This window comes from Neopsephotus bourkii, unplaced genomic scaffold, assembly GCF_033783945.1.
Source record: "Neopsephotus bourkii isolate Nb327-2 ecotype Australia unplaced genomic scaffold, CSIRO-AGI_Nbou_v1 NB_1637, whole genome shotgun sequence".
In the NCBI taxonomy this organism is placed as follows: Eukaryota; Metazoa; Chordata; class Aves; order Psittaciformes; family Psittacidae; genus Neopsephotus; species Neopsephotus bourkii.
In genome coordinates this window covers 12520460-12532801 of record NW_026902112.1, presented here as the reverse complement: position 1 = coordinate 12532801, position 12342 = coordinate 12520460, and the positions used below count along the sequence as shown (strand labels likewise).

At 59.8% G+C, this 12342-nt stretch overlaps 2 protein-coding genes across 5 annotated transcripts; one reads left to right on the top strand and one right to left on the bottom strand.

The window, feature by feature from the left end:
* Window positions 1–696: 696 nt before the first annotated feature.
* On the top strand, window positions 697–5366 carry PYCR3 (pyrroline-5-carboxylate reductase 3). Of its 4 annotated transcripts, none has more exons than XM_061374245.1 (6): window positions 697–811; window positions 1861–1925; window positions 2742–2921; window positions 3863–4015; window positions 4116–4208; window positions 4983–5366. In XM_061374245.1, exons 1-6 carry the CDS (start codon window positions 730–732, stop codon window positions 5163–5165), a joined length of 756 nt encoding a protein of 251 aa, XP_061230229.1. In that variant the 5' UTR covers window positions 697–729; the 3' UTR covers window positions 5166–5366. The 4 variants fall into 4 exon arrangements, with proteins under 4 accessions (XP_061230229.1, XP_061230227.1, XP_061230228.1 ...); XM_061374243.1 differs by having other exon boundaries at window positions 3803–4015; XM_061374244.1 differs by having other exon boundaries at window positions 2712–2921.
* A 1059-nt stretch (window positions 5367–6425) lies between these two features.
* TIGD5 (tigger transposable element derived 5) lies at window positions 6426–9877 on the bottom strand. The gene has a single exon (XM_061374241.1). It carries the CDS (start codon window positions 9853–9855, stop codon window positions 8173–8175), a length of 1683 nt encoding a protein of 560 aa, XP_061230225.1. The 5' UTR covers window positions 9856–9877; the 3' UTR covers window positions 6426–8172.
* Between the last annotated feature and the right edge of the window lie 2465 nt (window positions 9878–12342).

Sequence of the window (12342 nt, the reverse complement as noted above, 5' to 3'; positions counted from 1 at the left end):
AGGAGGATGGAGGAGGGAAAGGGATAAAGGGAGGAGTGGAGGGAAGGGGATAAGGAGGAGGATGGAAGGGAGAGGGATAAAGGGAAGGTGGAAGGGAAGGGGATAAAGGGAGGAGAATGGAAGGGATGGGGATAAAGGGAGGAGGATGGAAGGGGTGGGGATAAAGGGAGGAGGATGGAAGGGAGAGGGATAAAGAGAAGAGGATGGAAGGGAAGGGGATAAAGGGAGGAGGATGGAAGGGAAGGGGATAAAGGGAGGAGGATGGAAGGGACGAGAATAAAGGCAGGAGGATGGAAGGGAAGGGGATAAAGGGAGGAGGATGGAAGGGAAGGGGATAAAGGGAGGAGGATGGAAGGGACGAGGATAAAGGCAGGAGGATGGAAGGGAAGGGGATAAAGGGAGGAGGATGGAAGGGGGATGAAGGGGATGGAAGGGGGATGGAAGGGGGATGAAGGGGATGGAAGGGGGATGAAGGGGATGGAAGGGGGATGAAGGGGATGGAAGGGGGATGAAGGGGCCGGTGGCCGCCGGTAGGTGTCTCCCTACACGCGGTCCCTCCCGTTCGCCACCGCCACCCCCAGGGAGCGCGCCCGCACCTACGTAAATATCCCCGTCCCCGCCCCGGCCTAGGGCCCGCCCCCTATGAGCCAGGGTCCGCCAATAGGGTGCAGGGGGAGGGCACCGAGCAGCCAATGGGCGCTGAGGTGGGGGCGTGGTCTGCAGCGAGCGATGGAGGCGGCGGAGCTGCGCGTCGGGTTCGTGGGCGCCGGGCGCATGGCGGGAGGCCTGGCCCGGGGGCTGCTGCGGGCCGGTACGGGCGGGGGGGCCCGGCCCTGATGTGGGTCCCTGCCCTGCTGTGGGTCCCTGCCCCATAGAGCGGGGGGGGTCATGGGGACAGAGCGGTCCTGGCCCCTCCTGTGGGTCCCTGCCCCATAGAGCGGGGGCGGGTCATGGGGACAGAGCGCTCCCGGCCCCTCCTGTGGGTCCCTGCCCCATAGAGCAGGGGGGCATGGGGACAGAGCGGTCCTGGCCTCTCCTGTGGGTCCCTGCCCTATAGAGCAGGATGGGGGGGTCATGGGGACAGAGCGGTCCTGGCCCCTCCTGTGGGTCCCTGCCCCATAGAGCGGGGGGGGCATGGGGACAGAGCGGTCCTGGCCCCTCCTGTGGGTCCCTGCCCCATAGAGCGGGGGGGGCATGGGGACAGAGTGGTCCTGGTCCCTCCTGTGGGTCCCTGCCCCATAGAGCGGAGGGGGGCATGGGGACAGAACGGTCCTGGCCCCTCCTGTGGGTCCCTGCCCTATAGACCAGGGTGGGGGGGACGTGGGGACAGAGCGGTCCTGGCCCCTCCTGTGGGTCCTTGTCCTATGGAGCTGGGGGGAGATATGGGGACAGCCTGGTCCTGTCCCCCTCCCCTGGGTCCCTGCCCATTGATCACTGGGGGAACAGCCTTGTCCTGCCCCGCTCTCTGGAGTCCCTGCCCCATAGAGCAGTGTGGGGACATGGGGACAGCCTGGTCCTGGCCCCCTCCCTTGGGTCTCTGCCCTCCCAGGGTCCCTGACACACAGACTGCAGTGGGGACATGGGGACAGGCGGGTACCGTGCCCCATGACCAGGGCAGGGACAGCCCTGCTCTGCCTCAGAACCTGGCAGACGGCCCCTCCATTTGGGGTCACCCCCATTGTCACTGCCCCAGGGCACAACTGGGTGCCCATGGCCATCCCCATGGGGTACCCACAGCCCTTCCCATGGCAGGGTCTGGCCCTGGCTCCCTTTGCTCCGGGTTCTGAGGGTGCTGGGCTTGGAGAAGAGGCTGGGATCAGCCCCCATCCGCTCGCTCACCCCTGCCCCTGTGTTCCCAAGGGAAGGTGCCAGCCAGCAGCATCCTGGCCAGTGCTCCCTCGGACAAGAACCTGGATGCGTGGAGGGTGAGTGTGGGCACAGGGTGACATCACTGCGCTTGGGGGCTGGGGGGTGGGAGGTGTAGAACCATGGAATGGGTTGGGTTGGAAGGGAACTTAAAGCTCATCCAGCTCCAGCCCCTGCCACGGGCAGGGGCACCTTCCACTAGAGCAGGGTGCTCCAAGCCCCTGTGTCCAACCTGGCCTTGAACACTGCCAGGGATGGGGCAGCCACAGCTTCTCTGGGCACCCTGTGCCAGCGCCTCAGCACCCTCACAGGGAAGAGCTTCTGCCTTATCTCCAACCTGAACTTCCCCTGTTTCAGTCTGAACCCATCACCCCTTGTCCTGTCACTCCAGTCCCTGATGAAGAGTCCCTCTCAGCACCCTTGTAGCCCCTTCAGACACTGGAAGCTGCTCTGAGGTCTCCACGCAGCTTCTCTTCTCCAGGCTGAACAGCCCCAGTGTTCTCAGCCTGGCTCCATACAGGAGGTGCTCCAGTCCCTGAGCATCCTTGTGGCCTCCTCCCAACTTGCTCCAACAGCTCCATGTCCTTTTTATGCTGAGGACACCAGAACTGCACCCAGTGCTGCAAGTGGGGTCTCATGAGAGCAGAGTAGAGGGGCAGGATCACTCCTTTGACCTGCTGGTCATGTTTCTTTGGGGTGCCCCTTACCACAGTGTCAGGACACCCTTTTACCCCATTCATGGCTTTGGCTTATCCACCCCAGCTCCGGGTGAAACCCAGGCAGTGGTTCTGTGGCCAGAGCAGGTCCCCAGACCGTGTCCCCACGGTGGGGTTGGTGGCTCCCAGGCTGTGACACCCCTCCCTGTGCATGGGCAGGAGTCGGGCTGTCGGACCACGCACTGCAACCTGGAGGTGCTGCAGGAGAGCACCCTGGTCATCCTGGCCACCAAGCCCCACGTGCTGCCGGGTGTGCTGCAGGAGATCCGGCCTGCTGTGGGACCACACCACATCGTCGTCTCCTTGGTGGCCGGGGTCACCCTCCAGACACTGCAGAGGGTGAGTCCGCTCCTCCTCTTCCTCTTCCTATCCCCCTTGCTATCCCTTTTCCTGTTCCTCTCCCTCCTGCTCCTCTTCCTCCTCTTGCTTCTTTTTCCTCCTCTTCCTCCTCCCTTCTTCTCCTCCTTATCCTTCATCTCTTCCTCCTCTTCTCTCTCATCCTCCTCTTCCTTCTCCCTTATCCTCCTCCTTATCCTTCATCTCTTCCTCCTCTTCTTTCTCATCCTCCTCTTCCTTCTCCCTTCTCCTCCTCTTTATCATTCATCTCTTCCTCCTCTTCCTTCTCATCCTTCTCCCTTCTCCTCCTCCTTATCCTTCATCTCTTCCTCCTCTTCCTTCTCCCTTCTCCTCCTCCTTATCATTCATCTCTTTCTCCTCTTCCTTCTCATCCTTCTCCCTTCTCCTCCTCCTTATCCTTCATCTCTTCCTCCTCTTCTTTCTCATCCTCCTCTTCCTTCTCCCTTCTCCTCCTCTTTATCATTCATCTCTTTCTCCTCTTCCTTCTCATCCTTCTCCCTTCTCCTCCTCCTTATCCTTCATCTATTTTTCCTCTTCTTCTCATCCTCCTCTTCCTTCTCCCTTCTCCTCCTCCTTATCCTTCATCTCTTCCTCCTCTTCTTTCTCATCCTCCTCCCTTCTCCTTCTCCTTATTCTTCATCTCTTTTTCCTCTTCCTTCTCATCCTCCTCTTCCTCTTTCCCCCCCATGGAGAAGGACATGCCACTGTGGCTCCGTCCCTATGGTCCCATGTCCCTCCCCAAGCCCTACCCTATGGACCTCGCCTCTCCACCAGCCCCAGTGTGTGATACCCATCAGTGTCCCACGACACCTTTGGGTGCTCCCTGAGCCTGGCACCCTTCTCCCATCCCCATCTCTCCCCAGCTTCTCCCCAGTGGGACCAAGGTGCTGCGGCTCATGCCCAACCTGCCCTGTGTGGTGCAGGCAGGAGCGATGGTCTTCGCCCGGGGCAGTGGGGCTGGGGACGAGGAAGCCTCCCTGCTGAAGAACCTCTTGTCCTCCTGTGGCCTCTGCGAGGAGGTCCCCGAATCCTACATCAACATCCACACCGGGCTCAGCGGCAGCGGGGTAGCCTATGTAAGCACCAGCGGGACATGGGACACCCTGTGGGGCCGGAGTTGGTGTTTGGGGTTCTCCACCTTGCACCACGCTCACCCCTGATGTTCTTCTGCCCCAGGTCTATCTGTTTGCTGAGGCACTGGCTGAGGGAGCAGTGAAGATGGGAATGCCGGGTGGCTTGGCCAGCAGGATCGCGGCTCAGACGCTGCTGGTGAGTGGGAGGTGGCACTTGGGGACACCCAGCATTGCTCCTCTCCCTCCTGCCCTGCAGCGCCAGGGAGGTGGCAGAGGGGGGAGGAGGTGCTGGGTGATGTCCTGCCTCGGTTTCCCCTCTTGAAACCAAAGATGAGGCCACCAGAAGATAGCAGAGTGCATGGTGGTGGGAAGGATGCTTCAGCACCTTGTCCCCTGCTGCAGGGGTGTGGATGGGAGGGTGCTGACATCCAATGCTCAGGCAAGAAGGGGACTTGGCAGGGGTCCCCTTCTCTCTGACCCACCCTGGACTCTCATAGAATCATGGAATGGTTTGGGTTGGAAGGGACCTTAAAGCTCATCCAGTTCAATGTACAGGAACCCCTTCCACTAGAGCAGGGTGCTCCAAGCCCCTGTGTCCAACCTGGCCTTGAACACTGCCAGGGATGGGGCAGCCACAGCTTCTCTGGGCACCCTGTGCCAGCGCCTCAGCACCCTCACAGGGAAGAGCTTCTGCCTAAGAGCTCAGCTCAGTCTCCCCTCGGGCAGGTTCAAGCCATTCCCCTTGGCCTGTCCCTACAGGCCCTTGTCCCAAGCCCCTCTCCAGGTTTCCTGCAGCCCCTTTAGGCACTGGAGCTGCTCTCAGGTCTCCCCTTCAGGAGCCTTCTCTTCTCCAGGCTGCCCCAGCCCAGCTCTCTCAGCCTGGCTCGAGCAGAGCTGCTCCAGCCCCTGAGCATCCTCCCGGCCTCCTCTGGACTTGCTCCAGCACTTCCATGTCCTTCTTCCATTGCAGGGTGCAGCAAAGATGATGCTGGAGACAGGGGAGCACCCGGCGAAGCTGCGGGGAGACGTCTGCACGCCCGGCGGCACCACCATCCATGCACTGCACCAGCTGGAGAAGGGCGCACTGAGGGCCACCGTCATGAACGCCGTGGAGGCGGCCACCAACCGGGCACGCAGCATGGCTGAGGACTAAGAACCGGGCTGGGGACGAGCCCCTCCATCCCCTGTGGAGCAGGAGGGGTGAGGGAGACCAGAGCAAACCCCTTCAGGGAGCAAGGGGAACCCTGACACCCCCAGGAGACCCTCGTTGGGGTTGGAGATGGTGTGGGGCCGTGTCCATGCCATACGCTACCTCTGCAAGGCTGGGACCAAATAAACGTGGGCAGCACCATGGCCAGTTTGGTTCTTTTTGGTCCTTTCAGTCTTCAGGGGGCTACTGCAGCCACCATGGGGTCATCTCCATGGGGAGGTGACAGTTATGGGTCCTTGGGGCAGGAGGGATGGAGCCGATGCCACACTGGGTCTGTGCTCACCAGGGATGGAGCGGATGCCACACGGGTTCTATGCTCACCAGCACTGTGCTGGGATGTACTGCACTGGGAATGGGGGTTTGGGGACAACAGGAGCCAAGGACCATCAATGGTGCTGTTGATGCCAAAGGACCTTGAGAAGTGGGGAGCTGGTAGCATGATGCTCTGGGGTGAGAACAGAGGAAGACTGATTCCAAACTCATCGTGCTCATGGACACTGATACCTGCTCCTCTGCTCAGCTCTAGAGGTGCATGCATGAACAGGAAGCTGCTTTTGCATCCCAAAAGCATGGGTGAGAATTCAAGCATCCAAAGAACCTCCACCTCCCACCTCAGTCAGGCACCAGCACCACATCACAGTCCTGCAGATGGGCCCAGCAGTGAGATGGTGGGGTGGAAGCCCAGACCCTCTCTCAGCTCTGGGGTGCTGCACATCCAGGGGGTAGAACCTCAAAACTTGCCTTCATCGAGACCTGAGCCTTCTGCATGTCCTGGCACCTGCATGGATGCAGTTAGGGATGATCTCCAAAGCACTTGGAAGATGAAAAGGCTGCTTCCATCATGGATGCTGATGGTACCTGCATCCTCCTCGAGATTGTCTCCAGGAACACCATCATCCCAAATACCAGTGGCACCAACCCAAGAGGGAAGCCACAGCCTCACGGTGCTGCTGGGTTGTGCCAAGGCAGGTGCTGGTGACCAAGTTTTAAAAAAACCAGTTTAAATTCCATGAATTTAATTTGAGGTAGGGCAGCACTCAGTGCCTTCAAAAGAGGGATCCCATGCCTGGTAGGATCATGGAGCAGATCCTCCTGGAAGGCATGGGGAGCCCTATGGAAGCAAGGAGGTGTTTTCAGGCAGCCACCCTGGCTTCACCAAGGGCAAATTGTGCCTGACAAAGGAAGTGGCTTTCTATGGTGGTGGACAATGAAAGAGCTGCAGATGTCATCCACCATAGACTTCTACTGTCCCTGGAAGTGGTCGGAAGCTGTGTATTTGAGGCCTCCAGTGCCATGGGTTAGCGGTGGCCTTGGCAGTGCTGGGGAACGGATGGACTTGATGAGCTTAAAGGATGTTTCCAGCCTGGCTGATTCTGGTATCAGCCTTTGCTACGGTCCCACACAACATTCCTGCTGCTAAATTAGAGATGGGTTTGATGGATGGGCCATTACATAGAATGGTTTGGATTGGAAGGGACCTTAAAGATCATCCAGTTCCAACCCTAACCTGCCAAAGGGGAGACTGAGCTGAGCTCTTAGGCAGAAGCTCTTCCCTGTGAGGGTGCTGAGGCGCTGGCACAGGGTGCCCAGAGAAGCTGTGGCTGCCCCATCCCTGGCAGTGTTCAAGGCCAGGTTGGACACAGGGGCTTGGAACACCCTGCTCCAGTGGAAAGGGTCCTTGCCCGTGGCAGGGGTTGGAGCTGGAGGAGCTTTCAGGTCCCTTCAACCATTCCATGGTTCAATGTTCTCACCTCCCAGAGCTGCCTGAACACAGGACACAAGCACGTGGAGGCCCCCTTTGTGCCACCCTCATGGCTCCAAGTGTCTTAACACACAACAGCACCAAAGTGGGAATAAAAACCATTTAATTTTCATAAACTCTGACGTTATGAGACAAAGACCCGACAAGCAGAAGCACCACCATGTCCCACTGCTGCCGCAGGACATGGCAGCACTGATGGGTTAGGGGTGGTTTCATTCCTCCTGTCAATAATTTGGCTGAGCAGGCCCAAAATTCACCTAAATTAGATCAAGAGCTGCTCAATTCACACCTGATGCCTCCAGTATGTCAAGGCAATGCTGGGAATCCCCCCTGCTCCCACCTCAGCTCATGAGGAACATCTCCCTTGTACCATGAGATGCCTCCTTCAGCCTCAACCACCCCACAAACCCAGTGATGAGGCACCTGAGCCTGCATCCCCAGAGCTTTCAGCTTCATGAGGATGCTCTGGTGATGTTTCAGCAGGTCTTTGTGGTGTTCCCGGGCTGGGATGGGAATGATGGAGGTGACCCTCTCCGGGAAACCGCAGCTTCTCAGGTACCACTCAAGTGTCCTTATCCCCAGTGCAGTGCATGAAGAAAGTTGTCTCAAACCAGCCCCAAACCTCCCCAGCTTAACAGCACTCTGTGCTGGCAGTGGGAAGAGCATCCCCTGCCTCTTCCAGATCAGAACATTCACCTTCCAGCGCCCCAGGAGTGGTCCCTGTCCATCCGGATGTGCCCACCTCAGCTAAGATACAGGCAATTTACTTAGTGCAACATCCCCCATCATCCTGGGTCCTCACATTCCTCCCTCACCCCCTCTCCCCATGGAACTGGGAAGACTGGGCAGTGCTGGGGACATCCACACCCTTTTAGTAGTGCCAGTGACCAGGAGGCCACCACTGCTTAGTCCCATAGCACCTCCTCAAGGTTCTTCGGTGACGAACAACCCTCAAAGACACAACACACGGAGGAGTTGTTGCACAACCCACCCATTAGCCCTAAATTGTATCCCCCACCCTTAGCTGTGGTAGCCCAGGGGCGTTCAGACCTCCTGAGCCCCATGATGGAGGCGTGAGGAGCGCTGGTACATCCACCCTGGGACAACCAGGGTGCCCCCAGCTCCATTGTCCCCCCTGCCCCAAGTGGGGTTGTGGTTGGTAGCCAAGAGGTCCTGCCTCACCCTGCCCTAGGAATGGGGGCTGCTGCCATGGTGGAGCCGCTGGGCCATGCTGATGAGGGAACGGAGCTGCACCAGCTTCAGCGGCCCCACTTGTCGGGGGTCCTGACCCTCCAGCCAGCGCAGCGCCGTCTCCAGGCCTTTGATGGCTTCTCGAGCTGTGGGCAGCAAGGTGTCTCCTCCTTCGCCACCCCTTCTGCCACCTCCATCTCCAGCAGCCGCCTCCTCATCCTCATCCTCCTCTTCCCCATCACCTCCGGGACCTTCCTCCTCAGCGTCCTCTTCCCCATTGTCCTCCTCCGTACCCGGGGCTGCATCGTCCAAGTGCAACCAGTCAGCCACCTCCTCAGGAGCCAAACGCTTGTAGGCCAATGCAGCCAGATGGGTCAAGTCACTGAAGACTTTGCTGTCCCCACCCCCGTCCTCCCCATGTGAGGGGTCTCCATGCTCCTCCTCTCCAGGCTGGGGCTCGAAGGCAGCGCGGAGCCCCAGCAACCAGCACTTTTCAATGGAGCCCGGAGGGATGAGATCCCAGGAGAGCCCGGCCAAGTACAACATGTCCTTGAGGAGGAAAGACCTCACGAAGTCCAGGGGCCCCCCCGAGCCACCGGCAGCGCAAGAGACAGCCAAGCGCAGCAGCTCCCGCTTGTAGAGCTGCTTGAAGGCCAGCACCACCCCTTGCTCCAACGGCGCCGGGATACGGCCTCCAGCTCCCACTGAGCCGCTCCCAGCAGGGCCTTTGGAGAGGAAAAGAGCACGGATGGAGCCGTCGGGTGTCTGCAACGGGGGTGATTCCTCAGGGCCTGTCCTAGAGGAGGGGGAGGCGGCGCTGAGCAGCAGCACAGCCTTCTGCTGCAGGCAGCTCCGGCGCAGGTAGCGTTTGACACCCGGCACGAAGTCCTCGAAGAACCAAGCGCGGAGCAGCGCCGGTCCCAGCCTGGCTTCGGGGCCGTAGCGGTAACAAGCAGGGAATTTCTCCTGGTTGTGGTGGCGGAGACTGGGGGGGTCACGGTGGCTCCCAACCACCAGCGGCTTGAGCTTATGGGCGCCGGTCAAGTTGGCCGCCAGCAGCACGGTGACACGCTCGCGGGGAGCCGGTCGACGCCGAGCCCTGAGCTCACCCGTCTGCCCCGGCAGCAGCTTCCAGTAGAGCCTGGTGATGTTGGCGTTGTAGATCTGCTCATCCCCGTACCCTGCGGCGTCGGAAGCCGCCATGGGCAGGGATTCAGGGCAAGCAGCAGGAGCCCGCTCGGGCTCGGCGGGGAGCCCACCCTCCCCATAGATGCGTTGGCTGGAGATGCCGTGGCGCTTCTGCCAGCGCCAGAACCAGCCGTGGCTGGCTTTGAAGGTACATTCCGGCCCATAGATCTGCCGGGCGAAGGCTTCAGCTTGAGCCTGGATGAGGGGCCCGGAGAGGGGCACCCCGTGCTGCCGGAGAGCCAGGAACCAAGCGTAGACAGCGCGGTCGATCTCCTCCTCGTTGGCCAACCGCATCTTCTTGCGCTGGGTGCCCACCTCCCCGCCGAGCTGCTCCAGGAACCACCGCAGCTTCGCCTCGTCCTTCAGCCACCCCCGGAGCGTGCCGCCCGGCACCCCGAAGGCGCGGCACACCGACGCCTGCCGCTCGCCCTTCTTCACCCTCTCGATGGCCTGCAGCTTGTCCTTGATGGAGTAGGCGCGGCGCAGCGACATCTTCACCGTCACCCGCCCGCCGCCGGCCGCTGCCCGCTTCCCACCCGCCATACCCCCGCCCGCCTCCGGTCCCCCCCCCGGGCACGGAGCCGTGCCCGCTGCCATAGGCCACAGCGGAACCGGGGGGGGGGAAGGGGGCGCGTTATAACCGGGGCCTTTGTCTCCGCTCCCGAGTCCAGCCGGCCGGTGAGGCGGGGCGCCGCGCAGCGCGCATGTGCGTGCCCCCCCCCCCCATTGAGTTGCGCTGCTCCGCTCTCCCCCCTGTTCCTTGTTCTGTTGGTCTCTTCCCCGCTGCGCGCATGGGTTGTACCACTCTGCGATAAGGTGGGGGTTCCTATCTGCTTCCCCTCCCTTCCCTGCTTGCTGCCCGCCCTTCCCGGCTGCTTCACTGTGTGGAAGGGAAGGAGGGAAGATGAGGCCCGCTCCGTGAGTGCTCTGCGTTGTCTCAATCAGCGCACCCACCCTCTCTAACCACCACTATCACCCCCCCCCGCCCCGGGTGTGAGTGGTGCGCGCCGCTCCCACAACCCCCTGTGCGCCGGGTGCTGCCGCCTTTTGGCTGTAGAGGCCGAGCGGAGCGGAGCTCCTGGGGCCTGCCTGGGCCCAGCGCTGCCGGTGAGTGCGGCCTCCCCGCCGGGTTCCCTCATTGCCGCCTTTGAACCTTCCCTAATGGGGTGTTTGGGGGGTCTTTTACTTCTGTCACATCCCTGGGGTGGGAAGTGTCGAGGGCTCCTCGTGGTCTGTGGGGTCCTTTCCGGCTCAGGGGCCGGGAGAAGAGTTTGTGGGATCTCTTTCTCCTCTTACAGCCCTTAGGATGGAGATTATGGTCATCTCACTGCTATATTTGAGGTACCTTCCTGCTTGCGGGCCGCTAAAGGAGGATTTGGGGGGACCTTTTTAGCGATGCGGTGGGAAGGGGGTAATTGGGGGCTGATCTTCTTGTATATGGGAGTATCTTTTCCTGTTACAGTCCCAGGGAAGGGAGGTTGTGGGGTTCCTTCATTGTCAGTGTGGTCCTTTCCCCTTTACAGCTTTGGGAATGTGGACAGAAGCCCCCCCAGAGCCTCTTTGCCCATATCTGTGGTGTACATCTTCCTGAAGCCCTAAGGGAGAGGGCTGGGGGTGCCCTTGGTCCTTGGGTTTACTTTTCCACACTCAAATTCCCAGGGAATAGTGGGGTGACACATTCCTTATGCCCCCCCCAACCTCTTAATTCCCTTTCTTCTTAATAGGTCTGGGAAGGGGGCTGTGGGGGAACTACCCCTGTTCCCTGTGGGTCTCTTTTTTTCCCCTCACGTCCAAGAAAAGAGGATATGGGGGCTTCTCATTACTGGAGAGATCCTTTTCCCCTTCCCAAGCTTAGGGAAGGGGGTTGTAGGGTTCTCCTTATTCTTGAGGGTCACTTCCCTTTCATTACAGGCTCTAGATAACAGCATCCTGTTACCAATGTAAGGGCAGGACGGGCTGATGCAGGAGGGCTCCCTAAACCTGTGACCGCTTCCATGGATTACAGGGAGATATGTTCCCTCTTTGGGATTTTATCCCTGCTACATGAAGCCTCTTTCAGGCTTGGGTGGTTCTTGCCTTCACCCCTGGAGTCCTGAGGGGGAAGGCTCAGGGTGCCCTTGGTCTTTGGGTTTACTTCTCCCCACTCAAATTCCCAGGGGATAGTGGGGTGACCCCCTTTTATGGCCTCTATAATCTTAGTTCCCTTTCCTCTTAATAGGTCTGGGAAGGAGATCATGCCATTCCCTCTTTGGAGGCCCCCTTTTCCCTATAGGGTTTCTTCTACCCCAAGAAAGGAGGATGCAGAGGCCATTATTACCTGGGAGAGCCCTTTTCCCTTCCCACCCATAGGGAAGGGGGGTTGTAGGTCCCTCTTCCTGGGGGTCTTTTGCAAGCTCTGCTGGATGGGCTGATGCTGGAGGTCTCCCTAAACCTGTGCCACCTCCCATAGACTATGGGGGGGACACATTCTCTCTTTTAGGGGGTTGCCTCTGCTACATGAATCTTCTTTCAAGCCTGGGGGGGTGGCAGTGTGGTTCTTCCTCTATTAAGGAGGGGAGCTTAGGGGACCCCCTGTCTCCAGCAGCTCTCGGTCCCTTTGGGGACTGCTCTTTCCCCATCCCTCATCTCGCCAAGAGCCTTTTTTGTTGAGTCACCTGCAAAGGGAGATTCACAAGGAAACTGTCATGTGGCAGCTGCTCCAACTGGAGCAGTGGCCTCATCCAGCCCTGCCCTTGCTCTGTAGGTGCTCTGCTCCCTCCCCTTTCCCTCTCTCCATGTGCGGCTATTCCCAGCCCCTCTGTAACCTTGGCAGTGCCTCCAGCAGCTTGTCCTGCTCCTTCTGGTTCTTGTTTCAGCGACAGCTCACTCGGGAGGCTTCTCTTTCAGGGCTATATTTGGGGTATGGGCAGAGCCAAATGCTTCTGCAGAGGCTGCTGATGTGCTCTCTGGGGGGTTGTGAGGGATTACAGCAGTAGCTAA